Here is a 26,998-nt window from a genome sequence, read left to right on the forward strand (position 1 = left end):
CTAATGAACATTAAAGAATGTGCCTTTGGGTAAAGCTAAGGATAAACTGCAGCCTGAAAGTCTCTTGCTTGTGTGAAGCAAAGGAAATGCAAAGAACTGTGTTAAACCAAATCAAAAAAATTTAAGCTTTAAGCTGCAGCAATGATTTCAATTGGCTTAACACTCTTTGTGACTTAAGATAAAAAGGAGCCATAGATGAATTACACAGTTACTTTTACCAGGTTCACTCTGATTCAAAGAAGAAATACAAGAGGGAAAATGACAGCATATGAAAACATTACTGATAGATTGTGTGTGTCCCTAGTCTACTGTGGTTTACCTCATCAATGAAAGTGATGGTGCCATTGATTTGGACTATGCCTATTTGCTCACTCTGCAGAGAGGGGTGACTACGCACACGCAGCCCTGCGCTGTCCTTGCCGACAAATTTGCGCACCTGAGAGGAGCAGACAGGGAGAGAGACGGGGAGAGAGTGAGACAAGCAAGCAGACGACAGGTGAAAGCAAAGCACCTTAGATCACAAGAGTGAAAGACAAGAACACAGCAGGGGTATTTAGCAGAGAAAGTGTAAGAAAGGGTTTATGGTCAACACAGTCACGTTTGTTTACCAAGCTAAAAACCTCAAGCCATGGCACCAAGCCTTTAGGGGTTTTAAGCAGAAATGGGAAGCCTAGCAGCAAGGAACGAAAATGATTCTGCTCAGATGTGTTGCTTGTTTCCCCATGTAAACTTAATGCAAATAATTGCATTTAAAAATATGTGAAGAAATGTTACTTAGATTTTAAGCCAGTCATTCCTATTGGCTCACCAATCAGGAAAGTTGAAAGTAAACAAATATAAAGAATGTTAAGAATGCGAATTTAAAAACAGGTATCTAAACAATATCATAAGTCCTGCATTGCCAAATTGATCAGGTTTAGAACGCGTCTGGTTCGGCTGCTGTTCTGCTTGAAAGCTGGAATCTCACCTTGCTTGGCTGTGGTTCAGCTTTGGGTTTAATCATCTGTGTCCCGGGAGGAATCATGCCTTTGGGTGGGTCTTTCACTTCAACCTCTAAACCAGCATCTGCATGAAAAACCTCTGCGGTCAACACTCACACAAAATATTTTAATGACTGTATAAAGCAACAAGATAACAATTAGTACAACCCCGAGTCCGAAAATGTTGTGTAAAATGTTAATAAAAACAGAACGCAATGATTTTCAAATCTGATAAGCCCATATGTTATTCACAACAGAACATAGAAAACATACCAAATGTTTAAACTGAGGAAATGTACCATTTTAAGAAAGAAAATAAGGTAATTTTGAATTTCATGGTCACAACATGTCTCAAAAAAGTTGGGACAGGGCAACAAAAGGCTGCAAAAGTAAGTGTTACTAAAAAGAAACAGCTGGAGGAACATTTCGCAACTATTATTATATTATATTTTGCAACTGGCAATAGGTCAGAAACATGACTGGGTATAAAAAGAGTATCTTAGAGAGGCAGAGGCTCTCATAAGTAAAGATGGGATGAAATCTGGATAGAATCATATGTTGCTCTAAAACCTGTATACAGGTGCATCTCAAAAAATTAGAATATCATGGAAAAGTTTTTCTCTTTAATTTAATTCAAAAAGTGTCACTTTCATATATTCTAGATTCATTACACATAAAGTGAAATATTTGTTTTAATCTTGATGATTATGGCTTACAGCACATGGAAATCAGAAATCCAGTATCTCAAAATACTCGGGGGAAAAAAAACCCCAAAAAACATATGGGTTTATGAGATTTGCAAATTATTGCATTCTGTTTTTATTTACATTTTACACAGTGTCCCAACTTGTTCAGAATTGGGGTTGTACTTTTAAAATAGCAAACAAAAGCTTAAAATTATTTGGACATTGCCGTTCCGGAGACTCATTCACATATAATGTTGTGAGTGCACGTGAACGGAGTGGACCAGAGAAGGGAGTGGAGCGGGCACAATTTTACTGGGACATAACCGGCTGCTCCATATTGTTGCAGCTGCACCCATATTACAACCCCGAGTGACCCTGAATGCATTAATCAATGGTGAGCCATCACAAAGTTTTTAAACAACAAAAGCACAAGTTCAAATTTCAAACAATATATGAATGGCTGGACAAAATGGTTAAATACAAAATATTTAATAAAGCATAATGTATTTATTTAAAGAAAAAAAAAAAAATCTAGAAAGTGATTAAGGAGTGACAACTTTCCCTTTGAGGATGAAGTGGCAGGTTTGTGACGGAAATGAAAGTTGAGCATTAAAGAATGGGGAAATGCAGCTAAATAGTATTGTTTAATGATAGCACACAGTAAGATTCCCACCTGCTATAATGCTCTGTCTACTTCTACTGCATTTTATATATACACAAGTGGATTCTAATCCAGACCTCTACCCAGAAAGAGCACATTTTTATTCTATTCCTGCCATCAATAAATAAAAACAGTCATCATGAACACTGAATACCATGTGAATGGGAGAGCAAAAGAATCGAGCAAAAATGTGGACCATGTGGGGGTTCTAAGGACTGAGTTAGGAAATAAAAGGGTAGCAAAGTATACCAGAGAAGCTCTTACCAATTTCAATGCCATCTATGGTGACATGTATGGTGTAAAGCCCAACAGCACCTGGAGTCCAGTTGGCACTGTAGGTGCCGTCTGTGTTAGCCCGGATGAGCATGTTTTCACTAGGCCTGTTGAGACAAATGCTTTGAGAAAAGTTCCATCATTAAACTAAATAAATCTACATTTTCACCTATATTTACCTCTTTGGAGTGGGCGATGCAAAGCGAAGCTCCTCAAATGAATAATTCTCATATGCCTAGGGGGGAAAAATCCAAATATAAAATATATGACATGCATCGGGTTACTTATTATTATTCTACATATAAACAAAACAGCAGCAGTGAACCTTCATCATGGTGATAGCAATGTAGCGAGCCTCCTTAATGATCATAGGTTCATAAGTGGATTCCAGTTTTGGTGCTGGCAGGCCACCAAAGGTGAGGTCCATGCCTGATGCTGAGTTAGAGGGGCTTCCTGGGAGCCGCTGCAACCTCTTCATGTTGTCCTGCTGAATAGATTTCTTCTGAGAGACAGGCACAGCCTTCACCTCCACCTGCCGAGCAAAAAAACCCATAATTTTTCCTGAAAAAACGCAGAACAGTAAAATACATTTCCTTTTTTGCACAAAGAAGACCTACCTTCATATTTGGCACATGCACCACATCTCCATACTGGTCTTTGGTCTGCACTACGACAGTCGTTGGCCAGCCACAGCGGATATCATCTTTGTTGAGGATAAGGGACGTCTTTTGGGGGTCTGCATAAGAATCGGGCTGAAGCCACCTGAAAATGCAGAGACAAGGTCTCAGATTCTCAGCTGATTCTCAGATTCTCAGCTTTCTTAAGCATTTGTTATTTTCTCTGTTGCATGAAGCCAGCATTAACATCATGTTTTGTCTTTTTGTAAGCAAATGTTAGTAATGGTCAGGTTACACAAGGAAAATGTGATGTAAATAATTTGTTCTCTTACATAACTCATGTTCTCTAATAACAAAGTGAAATAACTGATACATGCTTCAGATATGAGCAACCACAAACACACCATTAAACACCATGTCTATGTAAAGACTGTACAGACTGATCAGTGCTAGGAGATATGCACCCATAAAATCCATGCTGATCCCATAAATCTAGCTTTTTGCCATTTCCTCCAATAACTCGGATTAATATGACTGGATTGCTAGGAGGCGAGTGAGACTGAGACGCTTCATGTCCCAGTTCACAACCAGGCTGCTCTAAGAAACATGGCCATTAATTGTTGAGTTGGGCTGCAACCCTTTTGCAAACATCAATCAGGTCATAAACCAAAGAGGAAGGAGGCTCCCTGCTTTGACAGTTGAGAGAGTTTGTGGTCGAGAAAAATGGGTCTGCATTTTTATAAGGCAACAATGCACAGTACTGTGCAGAAGTCTTAGGCACACGCAAAGAAATGCTGTAGAGTAAAGATGCCTTCAAAATAATGAAATTAAATGTTTCTACATTTTAATAAAAATACCGTAAAGAGCAGTAAACTGTAGTAAACAAAACTAAATCAATATTTTGTGCAACAAAAAATAAAAATAAAAATAGTGGTCTCTGGTACAATAAGTGCAGCTTTATAAGGAAATGAGCTGTAAGTTTTATTGAGCATGTTGCAGAACCAACCACGGTTCTTCTGGAAACTTTGACTGTCGGACTCGCTTCTTATTTTTTGCAGCAAAACCCTGCAGCCTTCATTGTGTTTTGTTTGAAAAGTGGTCTCTTACATAATATGCTGCTTTCTTTAATGACATGCAAACATTTTTTCTGTAGCATTTAATTTTGTGCTAGAAAACTAAAGTTTTGGAATCTGAAATGTTCTTTGTACTAACTTGATAATGTAGAAGTCATAAAAAAAAATCTCTAACAAAGTTTTTACTAAAAAAAAATAGGGTGCCTAAAACTTTTGCACTGCACCGTACAGTCATCGCTTTAATATATTCACCAATATACCACGGCAATGGGTGGCAATTTTCCAGGCCAGCAAGCATAATTTATTAAGCAAATAAAGTTCTAAAACGTCAATTTATCATCGATAGTTGTGCTAAGCCAATGACACCTGATCCAACTAATGAGATACTGATATATGAGTTTGTCAGCTCAAATACATGTATCAAGCACCTTGACACATGGAATATCGGGCTCCCATTATTATTATGGCTGCACTTGGTCTGTCCATTAGATAGAAGTGGTGTCTTTGGTCATCAAGCCTTTTGTGACGTTTAAGACTGACCTGGCTAAACGTCCTCCACTTGAATTGGGTACGCAAGTGATGAAGTCCTCCAGGAAGGAGTGCTCATTGCTTTGAAGGTGCAGGGGCAGGTTGCCCTCCAGTGCTTCCAGAATGGTGGGTGAGTGGGACAGAGCCAGTCCCTTCCCCAAGATCCCTGAATGTGCTTTGCATACCTGGAACAAAAAAATCAGAAAAGCCAAACTTCATTCTACATATCTGGAGAAAGGCCAAATTAATTACAAATGTTTCTAATGAAATACCTGAAGTGAAGCCTCCTCAAGAATCTCCAAATCTTCCTCCAGTTCGTTCCCTTAGGAACAGGGAGAAATGTAGAGCATTTAATAAGAATAATAGGAAGCTTGTCTATGAACTGACACCACTAATTAGCACATTGCCAAATGTGCTAAAGGGCTAAAAAAAAATTGGAGAGAAAACGTTTTTTGTCTTTTGAAAAAGCACTAGATGTGTACTTTCCACAGCCGGCACAACGTACATGTTACCAGAATAATACTTCTCTAATCTCTAATGTTTACAATATAATGCTGTTATATTTTGTGTTTTATTTTCTTTAACTCTATTTCTTTATTGTTTTTTTTTTTCATCACTGAAAGTGCTATCTTTCAATTCCAGCGTAGGTATTTTTAATATCAAGGAATGGAAATAGAACACTTGAACATTAATATTTTGTAATCCCCTATCAGTTTTATTATTTATTTTACCTATAGGTAAAGCTAGGTCCTTCTTCATAAGCGCAGCAGCACAAACACTTCCCAAATAAGCCAGTTCCTTCTCCAGTTGAATGATGCCCTAAAATGCAAGTGGCAAGAGTTTCAGATAATATGCATAACAATGGTGTACAAGTCTTATTCCAGCCTTAATACACCTAATAATCAATAATTGTAAAAGAATTAATATATATGCATCCTTATTCCTTAAACATAAGCCAATTGAAAGAAAAAGAATGAAATGAAGGAATGTTATAATTAATATTTTAAATTGATTTACAATCAAGAATTTGGCGAAACAGGCTTAAAACGATTCATTACCTCATCAGAGCCAGGGTTAAACTCGTACCCCACGGCCACACATTTAAATCCATAGAAGCAGGCTTTCTCATCTTTCACATAATCTGATGCTGTTTCCAAGGAGAAGAGGGCCTCATTACCTTGTATTACAAATGAGAAAAATGCATGACATTATGATGGCAAACAGTGGTGAATACACATTACTTATTTATTTACACTACCCATCAAAAGTTTAGACACACTCATTCTTTCTTTCTTTATTTTACCCCCACATTATAGAAGAATAATAAAGTCATCAAAACTCTGGAATAATGCAAATGGAACTATGGGAATTATGCTGTGATAAAAAAAAAAATCCATAATAAATCAAAATAATTTAATATATTAGCATCTTCAGTGTAGACACCCTTTTTGTGTAGAATTTCCAGAAATGTATTCTTGGGATTTTCGCAACCAATTTCTTAAGGAATTACACTGAGATGCTTTTTTAAACAGTATTAAAGGAGTTCCTACCTATGCTGGACACTTATGGGCTGCTTTTCGGAATATTTCGCTCCAAGTCATCCATTTAAAAGACAATTTTTTTGTAAATAAAATGTTAGTTTTCTAATGAAAGAAAGGATTATGTAGGCACAAATATATTTTTGTCTACAACACCGATTTCACATATTTAAATCATGCACCTTTAGATCAAAAGGTATTTAAGATCATGAGAAACATTTCAGTCAAGTGTCTCCAAACTTTTGACAGGTAGTGAACGTTTGCATGTATGTCATTTGACAAATGCCCTTACAGTTTTAAAAGTTTAATAGCTAGTAATAGTTTGCATACTTCTACTGTGACTTTAAATTTAACTTATTACACATTTTTAGGGAGGTGTTCCAAACTATAAGTTTAGTAATTCCCATTTTTTAAATGAAAAGTTTACTAATTAACTTGTAAACCCATATGTTACTCCATCCCTGTTGTGTCTTATTCTTAACTATACTCCCACAGACACATGACATCACCTGCACCTTTCTCAGTTTTAAAACAAAAACAGTACCACAGGGGCTGAACTCCTACCTGGCAGTACAAGGACACTACTGGGCCAGCCACTGGATCCAAAGAACTTCTTGAGCTCAGTCCAAGCGTTGATGGTCTCGTGAGCGAGTGCTTTTACACTCAGGCTGGAGAAATGCAGAGTTCGGGTGGGAATGAGAACCCTCAGCACATCCTCTGGCTGAGCTGTTCCACACTGTTGGTCAAACTCGATGGTGATCCAGCGAACGCAGTCTGGGAAAGACACCTAAAAAGAAGACATTTTTCATCAAAAATAACAGAACATTGTAAAATATCTACATTTACTGAAGCACCTGAATTTTTCCTTTTTAAATTCCCTTTTCTATTTACAGGAATTCAAATCTTTACCTTGTACTGGGTGACAGCAGCCTGCTTGTAAGGATGATCACTCTCTAAGACAGCATAATGACTGGAGGTCGTGCAAGCGGACAGGCCCTGCTCAGGTTGGTTTCCAGTAGTACTATCTGTGGACTGGTTAGGATTGAAGGCAGGTGGGGCATACTTCTGGTTTAGCGCAGACACAGCAGGGAGAAGCTCTTGTACCAAACCAAACACCTCCACAGCAGCCTGACATGGGCAGACACAAATTACAACAGACATTAAGAATAAAAGGAATATTTCGATATCAAAAAAGCATTACAATGTATGGCAAAGAAAATGATGCAAATGATTCTAAAAAGTCTGCTAGTCAAAATCAGAAAGTTTCTTACCTTTGGAACAGAGGCAGCCACAGGGCCAATGTAGGCCAGAATAAGGGGAAGCAGCATGGAAAAAAGACTGGAGGAGCTCAGCAACTCTGGGATGTCCTCAACTGCAAAATAAAAAAATATTAATCATCATCATTCCATAAAATTATTGTACAAGATAATGGCAAAGTTGTATTCTCACCATCCACAGCAAAGGCTCTGTGCAGGAGGTCCTTAGCTGCCCGTACCACAGCACTAACCACTGAGAGAGCACGGCTACAGTTTTTATCTTCCTCGTTGGCTTTGCTTAGCAGCTGGGACTGCAAATCTCCATCATATTCACTTCTGTGACACAAAAAATAAAAACAATATTAGCAACACAAATGATATGCTATATTTGCTTTCAGATAGTTAGGATCTTTAAACTACAATGTTGTCTGATCACAAAGTTGGACACAGAGGTGAAATGCCTAACCTGTAGTACAGAACCTGAGGAATCTGGCCTCTGGTCTGGTTGGTGCCATTACTACTAAGACTACAGGTACTGAAGGTGAAGGTCACTCCATCAGAACACTGCACTGTGGTCATCCCTCCATCTCCATTAGCTGTGCGGCTGCCATAGTTACGTAGACGTACTGCATATTTCACATTTTCCTGCACAAGATACATATCAGGAGCGAAATTGAATGGCAAATATTTTGTCTCTGAATACAGATCACGTGACAAAGTTTTCAGTTGAGATTAAGCCAGCAATGAAATGACCTTCAGAGGCACAGCTTTGTCCAGTCGAATCTCAGCAATGTCACTAGGGCTATCATCAGTGCTGTAGGTTCCTTTAACCAGCTCCAAAGAAGTCCATCTGTGGGAATGTGCCGAGTCTCCATGGTGCTCTGTTTGTGCCTGAAAGATGTAGCAAAAATGCATTAAATAATAGGCAATTTCTTACATTTTCAAAATTCAGAAAAAGTTGGGACAGTATGGAAAATGCTAATAAAAACAAAGAAGAGTGATTTGTAAATGTACTTTGACTTGTATTTAAACAAAAAAAGTACGTTCTACCTAATCAACTGCATAGTTTTTTGAAAGTAAATTGTTTATTTTGAAACTGATGCATGCAACACGTTCCAAAAAGTTGGGACAGGTGCAATTTAAAACTAATAGCGAGGCGACAAGTTGAATTAAGATGGTGATGTGAAACAGGTGAGGCAATCGTCTAATCTAAAAAGGAGCCTGCAAAAAATGCCTACTCCTTCAAGAGCAAGGATGGGTCAAGGCTCGCCATTCTGCCAAAAGATGCATCAGCGAATAATCCAACACCTTGAGAACAACATTCCCCAAAGACAAATCGGTATTATTTGGGGCATTTCACCTTCTACAGTGCACAATATAATTAAAAGATTCGAGGAATCCGGTCAAATCTCAGCGTGTAAAAGGCAAGGCCGAAAACCACTTCTGAATGTGTGTGATCTCCGATCCCTCAGACATCACGGTCTTAAAAACCGTCATGAGTCTGTAATGGATAACCTGACATGGGCTTGACAATATTTTGATAAACCTTTGTCAGGTAAGGCTTTACTATCAAAGCAGAAGCCATACATCAACACTTTCCAGAAGCGCTGCTGACGTCTCTATGCTCAGTCTCAATATTTCAAATAGGTTTTGGACAAAACAGCAGTCATGTTCTCCGGGCCAAAGAGGAAAAGGACCATCCAAACAGTTATCAAAATCAGGTCCAAAAGCCAGCATCTGTCATGGGATGGGGGTGTGTCAGTGCCCATGGCATTGGTAACTTGCACATCTGTGAGGGCACCATTAATGCAGAAAGATATGTACACATTTTGGAGCAACATATGCTGCTATCCAGAGCAGAACAACGCCAAACCACATTCTGCCCGGATTACAAGCGTATGGTTGCATAAGCAGAGAGCGCGGGTGCTAGCATGGCCTGCTTGCAGTCCTGATTCGTCTCTGATTGAGAACGGGTGGCGCATTATGAAGTGCAAAATAAGGCAACGAAGGCCCCGTACAGTTTCGCAGCGGAAGAAATGCATAATGGATGATTGGGGAAAATGCCACTTGCTAAACTTAACCAACTGGTGTCTACAGTGTCCAAACGCTTAATAAGTGTTATTAAAAGAAAAGGTGATGCTACACAGTGGTAAACAGTGGTCCCAACTTTTCTGGTGTGTGTATAAGTCATCAGATTTGAAATGAGTGAATTTAATTTATTTTTGAAAATATACAAAGTAAAACATCAAATAATATGGTAATAAGGTATTTTCCATATAGTACAGTGTGAACTGACATTTCAAATGACTTTTTGTTTGTCTTTTTATTTGCATTTGCATACTGTCTGACATTTTTTGGAATTGGGGCTGTAAACCTTTACATTTCTAAGAGTTTCCATGAAAAACAAACAAGAATGTTTCCATTACTTCTATTCATAGAAAACAATAGAATTCATACAAAACCCCTGACATAGTCCTGGCTATTACAGTTTTTTGCATAAAAAAAAGAAGCTCTTACATCATCTGCAAGAACCTCCAGTTCATACTCATGGATGCCTCCTCCCCCATAGACGCAGAAACCCACCAGCACCACACCTGGCTTGTCCACACTAAAGCAGATGGCATCAGGGGAGCCGTTGCCCGTGTTCCAGCTGCGGCCCTGGCTGGTCTTAGTGAAACGATTGAGAGTGGGCTTCACTGAGTGTAGTGAACTCAGCCCATCCACCTGAACAAAGAGATTGTAACCGAGAATGTTAATTCTCATTTAATTTTAACAATATATTTGTACTAAAAGTGCATCATTTTCCTTCATCATTTAAACTCACTTGTGGTTGGCTATAGGTCAATATGTATAATAGCTAAGGTCATCAAAGTAATACTGCAATAGATGCACAACATATTGCATAATAAACATGAACTTGCAGTGATGTTACACTGCTTTCCTTTGGGTGGCAGTAGTGTAGTTCGAAATGTAAGGGCAGGGTAGGGCGGTTACTGTCTGCACGAGCGATGATTACAGAACAATGAACAGGAAAATGAGGCTCATGTATTGTGGTCATTCAGCTCAGCTCATACGCTTTGGGAAAACATGAGAAAATTGTGAAAATAGTTACAAAAACAACTAATGCTCCACCAAATCTATACAGCCAGCACAGAAAACATGTTGTGGTTGACCAGTTGCCATGACAACAAGTCAACGGCACTGATAGGGAGATATACTACAAAAGACCAAAGACTAGACTGACTATTACAGCCTTGTGGAGAACACATCTTTACCCATGACTCAGCTTTCTACTACATACGTATCCAAAAGACAAGAGAAATGGAGACACGGGATAAATGTGCTGAACAAAATTATATCATCTCTCTAGAACCAGAAAAGGCTATTTATGGCCATCAGGCTGCTGTAATAAGATAAGAGGAGTGACGCAGAGCTCAGTTGGATCCCAACAGAGTGAGGGAGTATGCTTGTATGTTTCTGGGAAAGAGAGAGAAGGGAATAAAGACAGACAATAAAGGACAAAGGAGAGACTAAAAGAGCAGGATAGAAAGACATTGAGACAGACAAATGGACTATTAGAGAGGTGAGTGAGATAGATATGGGTTTCTAACCTCAGAGCCAAGTGCAGAGGCGGTGAGCTCGCTGACAATGCTGGCCAGAAGGCCACAAGTGTTGGATACCAAATGAGGGGAAAAAAGCTCCATCTCTTTCCTTAGACTCTTTCTCACAGGTAAAACGACTATCACCAGCATTTTTTCCAGAACCTCACGGAAACTCGTCATGCCCATTAAGTTCTCTTCAGTCTACATAAAATCAAACAAACAAGGCATATCATTATTATGTTAAGAACAATGTTCGTAAAATTTCTATCAACTCATAAGCCATTATGATAAAAAAATAATAATACATTTTACATATTCTACAATATTATCATCATCAGTCCAGCTGTGTAACTGCTTGCTTAAAACAAGACGTTAGCAAAATCACCATTCAGTTACAGAGGCTTTAAGTAAGATGCTATGTAAGATGAGAACTGACTTACTGCATTACGTTATAGTGAATAAAAACCCGAGCACTCATGTATGTACTTGCATGGAGGCATAAACAGGCTCTTACATGGCTGAGTTTCTCCATGTGAGCCACCAGCAGGGGGAAGCGGTGAGCAAGGGCTGAGTCGTTCTCAGTGCTGACCTGTTTGACAAGTGAGCGCAGCAGCACCTCCCCATCATATGCAATAGGCAGGATGGAGGTCAACTTCACCGATGTGTTGCACAGCGCTGACATTACAGCCGCCAGCAGACGACTGCTTGAGGTGCGGAAGTTCGCCTCTTGGATGTCCTGGAAGATCGGGGGTGAATTTCAGGCATAATGACAGCTAATCATGACAGATAAGGAGGACAGTAAATGGCCATTCTAAATTGAATGCAATGCAGTTAAAACATTTTTTTTAAGTAAATAAATATTTTTTAAAAAAGGGGAGGGCAGAATTCCAATAAATTTTAAGAATTCGATTTTAAGATCCTCTATCTGAATTCAGTGCGTCTTATTTCAAAAGTAAAACCTCTAAATTAAAACATCATGCATGTCACTGAGGCTGTATCTGAACAGACAGGAGACCTAAATCTGTCAAGTAGCTTGTTTTCTGTGGCCTGAAAACAGTTCAGCTTCTCACGGACAGAGCAAATTTTGAAAAAGGTTAAATAAATCAGCGCTGAGGTTAAAAACAATGGAAATACTATTTGAGGCTTTTAACCAAAATGATTACCTGGTCAAGGCAGTTGAGCAGGTCACAGAGGCAGGCCCACTGTAGGGCAGGAGTAGGGTAAAAGGAGTGGAAACAGGCTGTGAATGTGTTGTGGCATTCCTGCAGCACTGCTTCAAGCAAGGTAAGGGGCTGGCTAAGGTAGCCCTGCGGATCATTGTCCAACTTGGTCAGGCAGTTGTCCATGCCCTCTGAAAGAATCTTCTTCAGCAGGCTGCGTGTCTTACCCACACACTCTGCCAACTTGCTCGACTCCTCAACAACTACTTTGGTGCTGGCTGAGGAAGACAGAGCACAAGCAGAGTTAGGATTATAAAAGTTTACAGTCTGTGTGCCTTTGACATCTTATTTATATGTTTAGGGAATTTTTCTGTAGAATTTATATTCATACCAGAGATTGGGTAGATTTCACAGATATAGACACGAAGCAGGCGGAGACAGCAAGTTCCCACAAAGCGCAGACGCTCCAGGTCCAGCAAGGTGGCAGTGTATTGAAAGCCTTTTAGTCCTCTCAGCTCCTCCACCCCCAGCACTAGAGTGGTCCAACTCCAGTGAAGGATACTCAGCAGAGACTCAAAACACTCCTGAGAGGAAAACAGATGCACCAACAATTAGAGAATTAAAGCACATGACTAGCAATTGATTCTTGTGGCCTTAAAGAATTGCTCTTTCATTCCATTTATTAAATTTCAATTTACATTTCAGGATATTTTGAATTCCAAAACTAAAACAGACTACTCACTGAAAAGGTATTAGAAGGTTTTTATTAAACATAGTTTTAAAAATGACATTAACATATCTAACTTGTTCCCCGATTTTAAAAAAAAATTATGTTCTAATAAAATGGTGCATGTGGGCGGGACAAGCGCACTTTTGTCCACTGAGTGTTAATCTTTGCTGCCATTAAAACGGAAATTAATTGAATCTGCCATAAGAACCCAAAGAAGCCTGGCTTCACTGGGTTTCTGTTAGCGGCGTGTTGGGGGCTTCAAAGGAGATTTTCAGGCAGGCAGGCAATCCTGTCCACCAAAAACAGTTTGTGTTAAATGAACAAAATCACATAATACTACAGTGAGATATTTGATCATTTGGTTAGCTAAAATATTGAATTTCACCAAGAGTGGTGATTAATTTAGACACATTCCTACTTTCAATACAGAAACATTTCATTTCGGCATTTTGATGAAATTTTAGTTATCATCTAATAATTACTATATTTAGCATGCTCCCGTATATTAACCCAGCTGAGCTTTTGAGCCTATTCTGTGAAGTTCCATACTCATTGTCTCTCCAAATTATTACAATTTCCTAATTTAGCACTGTGGTAACAAGTTTAAACAAAACAAATCTAAGCTCTACATAATAAACTCATTTACTATTCATTATTCATTCATATTTTAATTAATCAAAACCGGTAATCATTTGATTGGCAAATTAAGTGTCTGGTTACTGTAGCTGTACTGATTTGTAGTATCCAATCAATATGCCTGTTCTTGTACAAACATACCACTGAGACAGTCCTGGCAAAAGAGCGTTTCAGAATGTGAACTGGTTCACTGGTCTGCTGTTTTCCCTTTGATGCATTACCATCATTAGATGGCAACCTGGAAATATGCAATAAAATCAGTTAAGTGTGTTAAGAATACATATAGAAAATAATCTCAGTTTAAAGAACACATCTATCACTTACCTGTATAACAACTGCGGTATCTGACCAGCATTCACATCAGTACCATTGTTTGATTTCTTGGAGCTCTTAAACTGAAACACCACACTGCAAAATCAAATAGATAGATACTTTACAAATAATAATTCACAGTCTTAACACGGAGATTGAAAAAGCTGCATTTTTGATTAAATATTTTTTTAAATTAAGATGTACCCATCATCAGTAGTTATAGTTGCCTGTCCATGTGAGCCACAGTCACTGCTGGGTCCTGACACTCTTGCCCAGGCCACATACCACCAGCCTAGCTGAAGCAACACTGGCTCATCAAACATCATGGCATACTTTTCCCTGGAAACACATGCAAAATGTACAGTCATTCTTAAATGTTTCATAATAACAAAAAGGCCTATACCTCTCACCCTATCCTCCTCAAAGATAAAAAACTAGTGTTTACATGTCTATGTCATGGAAGCGATCACACTTCTCATTAACATATACAAACTACATAGTAATACAGGTATGTTAGATTAGGACACACAAGCCTATAGCCTCGAACAGCTGCATCTCATTAAAACTGACAAATATACAAGTGAGCCTCTGCCTTAGTTTTAGCTCTAGGGCAAACTGTTTAGCTGTGACATGTTCCCTTCCAGTGGAGAGAGAATTCTGTTAGTCTAGTAAAAGATTAACAGATACATCTATGTTAGGAGTACCTAGCAGCACAGTCATAGGCCAGAACATCTGTCTCAGCCAATAGGTCTCCATCTGTCTCATGATCACCTCCATCTGGTCCCAGCTCAAACAGCTGCAAGAAAGCAACCAGTCATCAACAGTATAATAATACGATATACATGTGCTGTGTTTGACGTGATACCTTATTCTACCATAGTTATTGGTACAGTAATAGTAGCCATTACCATAGTAATTCATAGTAATAGTAATTGTACACTACATAGTTAGAATATTTCATAAGGTAAACACAATCACAAATATTATGCCATCATTCGACTGTATTTGTGTTCAAATCAACATTCCATTCACTACAGTCACACATCATCTTTAAACAGCACTGTGCATTGTGGCCTTCTTGTTTACACTGTTTGGACAGTATCTGTTAGAGTGCTTTGTAGGATTACGAGTGCATATGAAAATGATTGTTTAAATACAGGATGAGCTGCACTTAAACATGATACAAATGGTGCACTACAAAAAAATAATGCACTATATAGTGAATAAGGTGTGGTTTTAGACATATGGTTGTTTGTTAGCATGAGGAGTGGAGCAGCTCTGATCCTAAAGACTAACTTACCTTAATTTTAGCAGTGTATTCCCCACGGCCTCCAAATAGCCCCAGACCCCCCAGCAGGATGTCAGCGTCCGCACAGAAGCGAATGGCCTCTACAGAATGGGCAGAGTAACCCCAGCCTCCACCATGACCTGAACACACAACAGTATTGACACACTGCAACTTTCATCATCTATACTATTAAAAATATTCTGTAGATGCGATGACGCAAATAAACTTCATTAGTTATTTATGGATAAACATTCAGCATCTCAGTGTTGGATCTGCTAAGGGAATGTGTACTCACTCTCAAAGCGGTTGACCACACTGTAGTCCTCCTTTGAATAAACTTTCATCACTGCCTGGGTTTCCTCTTCAGCGCTAGCCACACCCATTTTCAGCTCTTGCATGGCTGCCAGTGTATCCAAACAACCTACAAATAGGTTACCCATGAGAATCAGGAATAGCATCATAACGTACACGAGTACCGCTTTATAATAGACATGTTTCTTATTTTTCCATTGTAATAATTTTGCTGAAGCCTTATCATTAAGTCCACTTCAAATAATCAAATAAAGTTTCTGATTTATTCCAAATTTGGTCACAATCAGCTTATCCTAGAGTGAGCCTTTGCCATTTCAGCAAGATAAATCTCAAAACCAAATGTGAGGTAACTGACTAGAAATTTTTGGAATATTCTGAAAAGTGATTTTAGCAAAGGACATGACAGTTACAAAAAAACAATAAGCTTTACCAAAAAAAAAACTTATATGAAAAGCTATTTATGTGTACCCAAAAATGAGAAAGATAGAAGTCTGGTGCTCAAAGACAAAAGCAGCACAAAAGGCATAATTATACAGCAATTGTACTCTGACTAAAAAATAAAAAAAAAACTAACAAAAAAAAAAAAAAACCACTCCCTGTAGTCAGTTTTCCATCTATACACAATACCTCCTGCATACCACCGCAGCATATGAAATCAGTTCCATTACTCTGGATTCCTCTTTCTATCCATCATCAGTAGTTTCTTACAATCTTCTGTCTTGATAATTTTGGTTAGCCCACTATTATCCACCCAAGTGTAAAATGAAAGATCTCAGCAATGTTGCAATACCTGATTCACATTGATGTCACTATGAATTTTGTCTGAAAAATGAAAGTGAATAATAATAATGATAAGGAAGGTTTTGCAGAGAAGTGAAGCAACTGGAATGGTTGCGACAGGGACAACAGAATGACAAAGGGGGATAGAGAGACAGTGTAGAGACTCTGATTGATGAGGTCTTGGTGTACCTAGGACGTGAAGGGCTCCGTGGGAGCGTGTGGTGGTAGAGTGGGATCCTGAGGGTAGTGCCAGCTCTGGGCTCAAAATGCTGCAACGTGCCTGGATGTCCGTGGCTGTGGGCATGCGGGCATCTGCAATTACAGCATTATAGCACCACATCTCTCGTGTGCTGGGCAGAAACCTGGAGGGAAAAGTTGATTATGAATGATGAAAATAATAATAATAATAAAATAAAACAAACATTGATATACTGACTCTTATTTACTAAAAAACATATACAGACTCTTACTGATATCTGGATTCATGTAATAAAGAAAAGATTATTTTGCTCTCAAGAATATACATCTGCCACTAACATGCTTAACGGTTAGTTATAGTGTTTGTTACTTTTTTTTTTAATTTCACAGCTGACATCAGCATATTCTTACTAAGATAACTAGCTAAGCCCAGAGAATGTAATAAGATCCTTACCTCCAGATGACGTCATATACAGGGTCTAGGCAGAGGCCGAAGCCTTGAAGATCTTCCTGCTCTGAGTCATTGAAGGTCCGGCAGCTTCCATCCATTTTGTTGATCAGCAGGCATTTGAAGGGAGGTGGCTCAGATACAGAGGTAGGAACCAAACCTAAGCAGATCGAATCATAAATCCGTTTAATCCAGGACACGCAGGAATATTCTAATTAGAACATATTTCAAGCAAAATTCAGTCAAATTCCAATATTGTTGTACCAATGATGTGTTTGCTGGCAAAGATCTCTGAGGTGGCTAAGACGTGTGAGTTGATTAGCGCTTCATCAATCCTCAGAAAGGTCTGGTCTCCACTGGCACCAATCCATGTGGCTTTGCGACCGTACCTGGCTCCGATGTTGGGCATGGGCGAAGGTTTAGCGTTCCAGTACGGCATGTCTACAATGGGCCGGCCAAGCTGTCCTTTCTGAAACGAGAAAGCAAAAAAACCATTAGAGATATTTTTGTGTGGGCACAAGCGTAATTCTTCCTGTTTGCAATCCGTTTCACTTTTGCTCATAAAGCAACCGATTTGCGATGATGCGTCAGGGCATTAAGTTTAAAATTTGCTGGTACGATGGGATTTTCGTTCTCACTTTTGGGTTAAGATCCAAAATTGCGTTATGACCTGCTGAGACCCTGTCTTAGCTGCTAAAAGTTTCATCTCAGCTCTTACAATCCTACGTCTGTACAAATAGACTATTTCCATCATAAAAATTAATTAGAACCGACTGAATTCTTTTATCAGTAACAGCTAAAAAAACTATTTATTATTTGATTTATATTATCAATCACTTACCATGTCATTGTGCACAGAAGATATTATAACTAACATAATTATGTAAGACTGTTATTACAACTCCTCCTTCAGTCTGTGCTTTGTGATTTCCTTGGCGACAGTGCCATTGTTTCAGGGTGTATGACAGAACCTTACTCTGTAATCTGTCTATATTTGTCATTCACCATTTGTCCATTTCTGTGTTAACCTGACATAACTACCTTTGACCACCTGCCTAGTTACTGACTGCATTTGGGGATTTGGAATTGTTGCCTTTCAAAATACAAATGATTCCACTTATATCAAAGACTCTAGGGATGCACCGAAATTTCGCTGCAGAAAACGGCATTTTCGGTTTTTGGCCGAAAGAGAAAAAAGATCAAAAATTTGAGCTGAAAATATATAACGCCATGCCTCGCCCCTCCCCTCAGTGCTCAGTACTCAGATTTCACTTTCAATCTAGTCGATGGTCATCACAGCGCTACCCGGAAAAGGGTGATCATGTCAGCGGTCTGGACATACTTCAAACTTTCTGATAAGGACATCAAGTTTGTTCAGCAGAAATTTCAAGAGGGGGTACGGTGCCAAAGCATTTTCCACGACAGGTTTGATTACACCACCTGAAAACACGACATCCCGTTCAATATGCAGAGTACAGCAAAACAACAACGACAGAACAGAGGCACTCTGCCATTCTGTGTTTTGCCTCTTGTTTTCATTAAAATGATTGTGTAGCATATTTAAACTTTTTGTATTTGCAAGATGCTAGCCCAGAGCTGCTAAGTTCATTACTTGACTGCTGTTTTGCATATCGTAATAGTTAACGTTACATTATTTGGATAATTGGATATAAAAAAAAAATAAAAAAAAAGTCTTTTAAATTTGATTGTTACTGAACTGAATTAAGAATTATATATTTAATATTGTTTTTGTTTTGGTGTGTTCATTTCAATAAAAGGGTGATCATTTTATTGATTTGTAGTTTTTCCAATTCAGATTCATTAAATTCATTAAACGAATTTAAAAAGTCTAACACAATTATGAAAAAATATATTTTTAAATGGGTTTAAAAAAAAAAGAAGTTCATTTTCGGTTTTCGACAAAGTGCGTCCTGAATTTTCGGTTTCGACCGAGACTTTTCCTTTCGGTGCATCACAAAGTCTCCACTATGGCAACATTACAACTAAAAGTTGATGTAAGATCTATGTATCAGAATACATAAAGCACGCATGCTGCAATTATATTAGCAAGCTGGTTATTTCCATCACTAAAATACTGATATGAAATATAAACTATGAAAATTTCAGTGCTGCCCTGTAATATACAACGATGTGACTGTATGCATTATTTTTATTTTCGTGTTTTCACCATAATCATGAAGACAGGAGCCTTACTATATTATTCAGCATAACTGATTATTCATTCAGTTATTCATTCAAGACATTTCAAAATGCCTTAATATGCTGTAATAGGAATTGGTAAACGTGACAAAGTAATTGATCAACACACCGAGAAGCTCCCAAAAGTGAAGACCTGTCCATCCATTAGAAGCACTGCAGTGTGGTTACTGCCTGCTGTAACCTGAACACTGGGACCTGGGAGAGCTTGCACTAGAGTGGGAGACCCCCTTTGTGGAACAAAAAACAAAACAAAACAAAACAAAACAAAACATAAAAGCCACAGGTCAACATGCTGGGTCAGACCAGTTTGTCTTATACTTACAAGATTTACACATAAAATAACATTAAAGCTTAAGCTTAATAAAGATTTACACATAAAATAACATCATATTAAAGCTTAATCGTTATTACCTAGAATTCACATCTCCATGTCCAAGCTGTCCATGCTGCCCATAACCAAATGTATACACATCCCCATTCTCCATTAGCACCACTGTGAAAGGGAGGTAAGCACACCGTTAAATTCAAAAGAGGAATGTACTGGGCTGTGTATACAAGTAATGCAATTTGTAACTAGTGAATAATATAATGTGATGCAATGGGAACATAACTAACAGTGCTGTGCAATTCTACTATTTCATATAACAAAAGTCAAATCAATACATTTATTCGATTAGCATCTGTTTGCCTAGTCAACTGTAGCTCCAGCTTACCGGAGTGGTGGAAGCCGCAGCTGACCTGCACCGCACGGAGCTCACAGTCAAAGCGCACTGCTCCTGGAGGATAGGTAGTGATCTTACTTGCATCTTTGTCCCCACGCTCACTGCTACCATCTATAAAGCAAAGTACAGTTTGATAATGTTGAGAACCACCTCACATAGATGGATGCCTTATTCAGTGAGAAAGATCAGGGCAATCGGTCACCTGAAAAGAGATTCAGAACTGGAGCTTCAAGAATAACGATGAAATGAACGATTAAAAGGCATGCAGCGTGAATTGAGACCAAAGAAACACACTAAAAGATGCTAGATGAAACAGACAACAAAACCAAACATACGGAAACGTTACACCTAATTAGGTGGGTTTCTTTTAGGAGGCATTTCAAACATCAAAAATAAATAAATAAATAAATAAAAATATTGATAATTGGTTGCTCATTAAAACCAAAAGAGAGGAGCACAGACAGAAGTTTGTCACGGCCCTGATCAAAAGCAGCAAGACGAATGAGAATCTTAATACTCAGTACATACTTAACTAATTAATTAAATGAGCAGGCAAGACAGCATGCCTTAAATATGAATATGGAGGCAGGCATGCTCCCCTCTCAACATCATGGCTAATATAGACATTAGATGTAGCAGCAGGTTTTATCCACCACCAGCAAGGTTGTGAAACAGTATTTAAACATGACATGCCTATTCATAAAGTATTTGTATTTGAATAAATTACTCCTAATAGAACCATGTTGTATTACTACTCATAATGATGATGCAGTGGAATTTATTGTTTAAAAAGTGATGAAATGCCTCCTACAGTTTTCACATGCCAAATGTACCTGTAATAAATCACACCATCTGCTTGTGTGAACTCTGTTGTGCGAGTATTAGCCAGACCCTGCCAAACACTACTGGATCTTGGTTAGATAAATAAGTATCACTCAGTATATGCACATTTCAGCTTGATTACTCTTATTTAACAAACAGGGCGAGCACAGTGAACATTTCATTCAAAAAAAAAAAAAGAAGATATAATAGCATTAAACATATTTCTCTAGTTCTACCACAGTGTGCAGAAAACAGTATAAAAATAGGCACAGAAAGGAAGAGAAAGGTAGAAGTATTATTCTTAAAGCAGTAAAGAGTGAGAGTAATAAAGAAAGGAAACAAGAAGATAGAGTAAAGAGGGCTAGTGTGCTAAGTGAGGGGAAAAGATCGGGCAGCTGGGCTCCAAGCAGAATCTGTAGTGAAGACCATAGTACCTTTGAGTTTGTCCCGTTTTAGCTTAAACTCTTGAATGGGTCTTAGCCTGGCTAGGGCCTGCTCACGCTGGTTCATAAAAAGGGGGCCAGGGAATACAAGGGGGCCTATGAGGGGGAGAAAGAAACTTTCACATGCATGGGTAAAGCATCTGACAAATGGAAACACATGGCAAATCATAAAACACATAAGCAAAGGGGGACACTTTGACAAGAAAGTCACAAGCCCATGTAAACGGTTGAATCTAACTGTGGTAGCTCTATTGGTCACATTTATTTCAACTTGCTTTGATGAATCAAAAGTAAAAGATTCCTGTTTAAAATGTTATTAATCAAATTTAGTCTATGTGGAACAACACAAGCCCCGGGCACACACCAAAAAAACAAAAAACAAACAAAAAAAAATCATTAGCTGCATGTAAAAAAGTTATAGGACCCAAGAGAAGCAATGCCCTGATTCAACAGCTCTGCAAAGCTCCAGTTCTTCAAAACTTACAAGTATATCTATTAGTGAGGTGTCACAGCCTTACGAAACTGAAGAACTGGGATGACTTAGTGGGAGAGTGCGTGTGCAATGTCATGACTGCATCTTACCTCTGCCCTCTTCTAGCCTGTGGCGGCGGTTGATGCGCTGTCTCTTCTCTTCCTGTCGGATCTGGATGTGTTCCTCTATATTGACGCCTGGAGGGGGAGGGACAGGCACAGCTAAAATAAAAACGACCCAGAAGTGCCAGGGCAGAAGAAGGGGGGCAAACAAGAGACAACATGGAGACGGTGAATGATGAGCATGAAAAGGCAATGCAAGTCAGTGGAGTGAACACACACACACACGCGCATGCACAAACAGTGACAAAAACGAAAGGGAAAAAAAAAGCAGCTCTTCAACATGGAATGAATATGTTAGAGATGGTAGTGGACAGTTTGAAAACCAGTTGTAAGTTGGTGCTGTACCTAACAGCAGGTCTAGTGGGATCATCTCCTTCACAGCATCAAAGATTCCCCTCTGCCTGGCCTCTTGGCCATCCAGCTCACGAGCACAAGCCTTGCAGCAGCCACACGAAGAGCAGCCCGACTCGCCAGAACCACAACCACAAATTCTAAAGAGAATATGCGTACACACACACCCATAGACAGCCATTAACACACACACACACACACACACACACACACACACACAACAAATCCAAAGACAGGGCACATTTCCTAGCAATGTGAGGTCCTGCTGCTGTGTTACTCACCCTCCGGGCACTCTGTCTGGTCTTCCACTGCTCACGCAGCTCGCTCCATATCCAGTGCAGTCCCCGCATACAGTGCAAACCATACACTGGTCCAGCTTCCACTTGTGCATGCCTGGCTGGCACATCATAGACTTTTCCTCCTTCTCATCTAGCTCATCTTCCAAATCTTCATCCATTGCTGTAGCCATGTTCTCCACCCCAAAAGCTGCATATAGGAAATGCAGATAATGAAAAAGAAATCTGATTCAAATTGCCAAGACAAAACACAGTCGGAATTACCGTAATTACTAGATGACGTTCTACATTTCACGATCTCGGACTCAGAATCATGCGACATTAGAAGGTTATCCAACTCTGTGCTATTGTATGTTTTTATTTTCTTATACGAATTATTATACAGAAATATTACGAGCTCTCAGTAAATTCCAAGTTTACAGGTTGTAATTACGAGTTGTACGAGGATATGAACACTTTCCACAAGTCGGAACCTCGTAATTACGACATGGCGTGAACGCAGATTAATGTCCAAATAATCACACAAGGCCCAGATAATTTCTCTACGTTACTAAATAGTTGCACATCTGGAAAGCCGGTTGTTACCTTTCCCTCCCTGGCTCATGGCTCCTGTGTCTCGGCCACACTGTCCTTTGTTGTTTACTCCAAACGTCCACACCTCTCCATTTTTAGTCAGTACACATGTATGGGCTTTCCCCATGGCTACCTGAGTTACAAAGTGCCCCTTCAGATCTGATACCTGACCTGAAAAACAAGTGAGAAAAGAGGCAAACACTTTAATTCTGTGTTTGTAATCTTTGGTAGAATTAATCAGAACCATTAAAGCACATATACAGGCATTACTTACAAGCAAATCTTTCTGGAATAATTAAGACTCTATTAAAGGTGTGGCAGTTTTAAGATGTGGCCCAGTTTGGCTCATACAATAAAACATAAGTGGCAACAAGAGGACATATCACACTATGAGGTTAGTCATCTGCTGTAGATAAATTCCACATAGACAACTAAATGCCAGTGCATCATTTATAAAGACTATATTTAGTGAAGATGCCTGGGATAACGACTTACAGGTGCTGTCACTGTAAATGGCATCCTTGCCAAACATATAAAGTTCTCCGTCCTTAGTTACTATGCTGCTGCTGCCGTTGTTGCAGGCTGTGTATACCGCTGTCTTTGTCTCCAGCTTTATTATCTTCTTAGGCTTGTAGGGCTTTGGCTGTCTCCGACTCTTTGCTGAAGAGGATCAAAAATCACAGGCTCAATAAAATTCAGCAATAATTCAGAAATCTTACACCCGTGTGTGTATTTGCTCTTAGGGTACTAAGTGGGTGAGTGTTAAAATCCCCCTGTAGCTTTGGGTCCTGTACAGATAACAGGGATTCAATTCAAATGCAAGCTAACTCTTGGCTCAATTTCACTTAAAGACAAATACAAGAAAAATATATGTTAGCACGCTAAACTGGAACCAATCTAGTTTGATCAACAATTCAAATTTCAAATACATTTTGGGATAAGAACATTTGAATGAAATCTGTGGTGCAGACATCTGAAAATCACTAGTTATTGAATAATTAGAGTGAATTAATCCTAACGCAAAACCATATTAAACTAATATGACGAAATATGATGGAAACTATTTCAAACAAGGTTCCAAAAGATATGCTGTACCGTTCTAATTTATGAATAAAAAGTCAAAGGAAATAAAAACAGAGAGAGACTAACTTGACTCTCCATCTTCTCCTTTACTGGCAGATCCAGTGAAGAAGACACTGCCATCTTCAGCCACCAAGAGGGCATGGGAGCCATCATGGCCCACCGAAAACTGTACAATCTTAGGTGACTTTGTAACGGGTAGTTCCACCCATTTCCCAGCTGACGGCCCGCCCTGTTTGATGCCGAGACTTTGATACTTTCCAGTGTAGTAGATCTACAGGAAAGGTGAATTTATGTAGCTGAACAAATGTACACATTACAAAGATACATGATCATTTTGCATATATAAACCTTTATGATGTTTGATTATTTTCTCAGGCAGTTTTAATTATGGTACATTAACATTATAAGCAGTGTAAAATAGAAAGTGCAGTTGATGGGATATGGAGCAACTGAGGTGCTGTAACCAGGAGGTCATAGTAATTGTGATAAAGAAAGGCCTGCTTCACATCTGCAGCTGCTGCAAAAACAAGAAAAAGCAGCAAACAAGAGGATCACACACGGCAAGGCTGAAGCTTCAACATTTATATGGGATGTGTAACACACTTTTATAACAGAGAGTAGTGGTAAGGTGAAAGGAAAGCCATGTGGGGAAGAAAAAGGTACATGGATCGACCAGTTATTACTGCAACAGTATATTCCATTTCAATGAAAGGTCTTCTTGGATGTTTATAGGGATGATTATACGATGGTATAGTGTGATGATGAAGCCTGAAAAAAAAAAATTGTTTTAACAAACTACTGAAGACAAAAGAATTCTCCTAAAAAAACAAAACAAAAAAAAAAACTGTACTATTACTGCAGTGTTTGCTGCCATTTAAATACGTCAATTTTAAAAATGGAATGTTGCAAAACATCTGAGATTTTTGTTTAAAAATAATTCATGCAATTTTAGTTGGTCATTCTGAACAGAAATCTTAAATGTACTATTTTAAATCCAAGTTGACGCCAATCTCTAAATATCCCTGGTGTAATACCACCAATCACTGCCTAATGAGGTGTGCATCAGGACTGGGATCCTGCGATGCTCAAAAACAAAGCTGCAAGCTGATCTTTGCACTTTCACGCAGGCGGAAGTGTGTGGTCAGAGATGAAGCTGAAAGAAAACCCACGCTGATTAACTCTGGAGTGCACTGGATGTGGCGTGGTGCTTGTGCGCACCATGCAACACGTTTACTGTATTCATGCTTATTCATCTTCAATGTCTGCTTTATTCTGGGGAATAAAGAGCTAGCTAAGTTGATGAGAAGATATCGCAAGCAGGGTACAAAAACAAATCAGGGAACAGGCAGGAGCGGTCAGAGTTTCTGCAGGAAATAGCTGCAGAAGGACAACTTTCTGCAGGAAATAGCTGGAATAAAAAATAAATAAATAAACCCATGAGGAATAGATGCCTATATCCACAGTATGTCGCAGAATGCATGAGAAATTGCTAATTTTATTTTAAAACTAGTCCATTTAGTATTGCTATAAAATATGCCTTGTACCAACTTTATCAGTTAGTTATCGGTTACGCTATCCTTCTGATCATTATTAGCTTCTAGTGTTTGCAAGGTTGTTTTATGTAGAGTGACAAAGCATTCATGTTCATTCATATTCCCAAACCCATTCCCTAATCCAAACAAGAGTGTGTTTCTACCGCCTCTACAGTGAGGAGGAACCAGTTTAATTATTTAACAGGACATGGAGAATAGTTACTGTTACTTAGGCATGCAAGATGTTTTATGAACTAGGTGCACATTTCCTTGCTTTAATGTAGACACACACACCAAAAATTCCCAGTTGATGACAGAAAAGTTAATGCAGATTCATCTCTGTTGTTATGTCGAATGTGTTCCCATGTTGCTGCTCAAAACAAAGGAATTTTAAAAAAATCCTTTGTTTAAAAAGGGGAGCATGCAAAACAATTAAGCACAGTAGTTTGGTGAGCACACAATTGATTGATTTATCTGCAACACCATAATTACGTAACACACATCACAGTATGTAACACACACACACACACACACACACATTCTCAAATGTGTGTTGAATCCCCTCCTTTACCACGTTGACTTTTCCTAACATTATGGAAACACCTACCTTCCCAGAAGCTGTTTTCATCAAAGCGAACTCTCTACCGGCTCCAAGCAGTGCTGCTTCTTCATCAAACCCTGTGCCTGAGGATGTGATCGCAAACATTAAAACATGAAAAATAAATTCAGGTGACTACGGCACTTTGTTTTACGTCAACAGGCAAACGTGAGCTGTATTTTCATGCAAGATTTCATACACTACCGGTCAAAAGTTTGGAGACACTTGAATGAAATGTTTCTCATGATCTTAAAAACCTTTTGATCTGAAGGTGTATGATTAAATGTTTGAAATCGATGTTGTAGACAAAAATATAATCGTGCCAACATATTCATTTCTTCCATTAGAAAACTAAAATTATATTTACAAATTAAACGGATGACTTGGAGCGAAATATTCCGAAAAGCAGCCAGTAAGTGTCCAGCATAGGTGGGAACGCCTTTAATACTCTTTAAAAAGCATCTCAGGGAGATTCCTCAAGAAATCGGTTGAGAAAATGCCAAGACGACATTTCTGGAAATTCTAGGCAAAAACAGTGTCTACTTAAAAGATGCTAAAACATTAAATAATTTTGATTTATTTTGGATTTTTATCATAACATAATTCCCCTAGTTCCCTTTGTGTTACTCCAGAGTTTTGATGACTTTATTATTATTCTAAAATGTGGAAAAATAACAATAAAGAAT

The 26,998-nt window shown here is 38.7% G+C and overlaps 1 protein-coding gene across 18 annotated transcripts in view; it reads right to left on the minus strand.

Annotated features, from left to right (window-relative positions):
* Positions 1-26,998, minus strand: part of mycbp2 (MYC binding protein 2) — a 72,622-nt gene that overhangs the window by 25,066 nt on the left and 20,558 nt on the right. For 9 of the 18 annotated variants that reach the window (XM_053681006.1, XM_053681002.1, XM_017469489.3 and 6 more), the window contains exons 11-51: positions 26,322-26,398; positions 24,249-24,453; positions 23,595-23,759; positions 23,112-23,270; positions 22,512-22,716; positions 22,225-22,370; positions 21,868-21,978; positions 21,277-21,381; positions 20,012-20,131; positions 19,710-19,791; positions 19,408-19,525; positions 17,343-17,547; positions 17,085-17,238; positions 16,622-16,794; positions 15,636-15,761; positions 15,353-15,480; positions 14,757-14,848; positions 14,257-14,391; positions 14,065-14,148; positions 13,882-13,978; positions 12,766-12,958; positions 12,378-12,652; positions 11,729-11,950; positions 11,224-11,415; positions 10,130-10,336; positions 8,366-8,503; positions 8,079-8,257; positions 7,806-7,948; positions 7,628-7,728; positions 7,266-7,484; positions 6,921-7,143; positions 5,877-5,995; positions 5,550-5,637; positions 5,091-5,140; positions 4,831-5,003; positions 3,218-3,362; positions 2,926-3,132; positions 2,780-2,835; positions 2,592-2,707; positions 968-1,065; positions 320-436 (exon numbers count right to left, since the gene is read on the minus strand). In XM_053681006.1, coding sequence (XP_053536981.1) covers positions 320-436; positions 968-1,065; positions 2,592-2,707; positions 2,780-2,835; positions 2,926-3,132; positions 3,218-3,362; positions 4,831-5,003; positions 5,091-5,140; positions 5,550-5,637; positions 5,877-5,995; positions 6,921-7,143; positions 7,266-7,484; positions 7,628-7,728; positions 7,806-7,948; positions 8,079-8,257; positions 8,366-8,503; positions 10,130-10,336; positions 11,224-11,415; positions 11,729-11,950; positions 12,378-12,652; positions 12,766-12,958; positions 13,882-13,978; positions 14,065-14,148; positions 14,257-14,391; positions 14,757-14,848; positions 15,353-15,480; positions 15,636-15,761; positions 16,622-16,794; positions 17,085-17,238; positions 17,343-17,547; positions 19,408-19,525; positions 19,710-19,791; positions 20,012-20,131; positions 21,277-21,381; positions 21,868-21,978; positions 22,225-22,370; positions 22,512-22,716; positions 23,112-23,270; positions 23,595-23,759; positions 24,249-24,453; positions 26,322-26,398 — 5,948 coding nt within the window. The remainder of the gene's footprint in view (positions 1-319; positions 437-967; positions 1,066-2,591; positions 2,708-2,779; positions 2,836-2,925; positions 3,133-3,217; positions 3,363-4,830; positions 5,004-5,090; positions 5,141-5,549; positions 5,638-5,876; positions 5,996-6,920; positions 7,144-7,265; positions 7,485-7,627; positions 7,729-7,805; positions 7,949-8,078; positions 8,258-8,365; positions 8,504-10,129; positions 10,337-11,223; positions 11,416-11,728; positions 11,951-12,377; positions 12,653-12,765; positions 12,959-13,881; positions 13,979-14,064; positions 14,149-14,256; positions 14,392-14,756; positions 14,849-15,352; positions 15,481-15,635; positions 15,762-16,621; positions 16,795-17,084; positions 17,239-17,342; positions 17,548-19,407; positions 19,526-19,709; positions 19,792-20,011; positions 20,132-21,276; positions 21,382-21,867; positions 21,979-22,224; positions 22,371-22,511; positions 22,717-23,111; positions 23,271-23,594; positions 23,760-24,248; positions 24,454-26,321; positions 26,399-26,998) is intronic. The other 9 variants (XM_053681010.1, XM_053681009.1, XM_053681007.1 and 6 more) reach the window with 5 other exon arrangements.

Source organism: Ictalurus punctatus, chromosome 6 (assembly GCF_001660625.3).
Source record: "Ictalurus punctatus breed USDA103 chromosome 6, Coco_2.0, whole genome shotgun sequence".
NCBI lineage: Eukaryota > Metazoa > Chordata > Actinopteri > Siluriformes > Ictaluridae > Ictalurus > Ictalurus punctatus.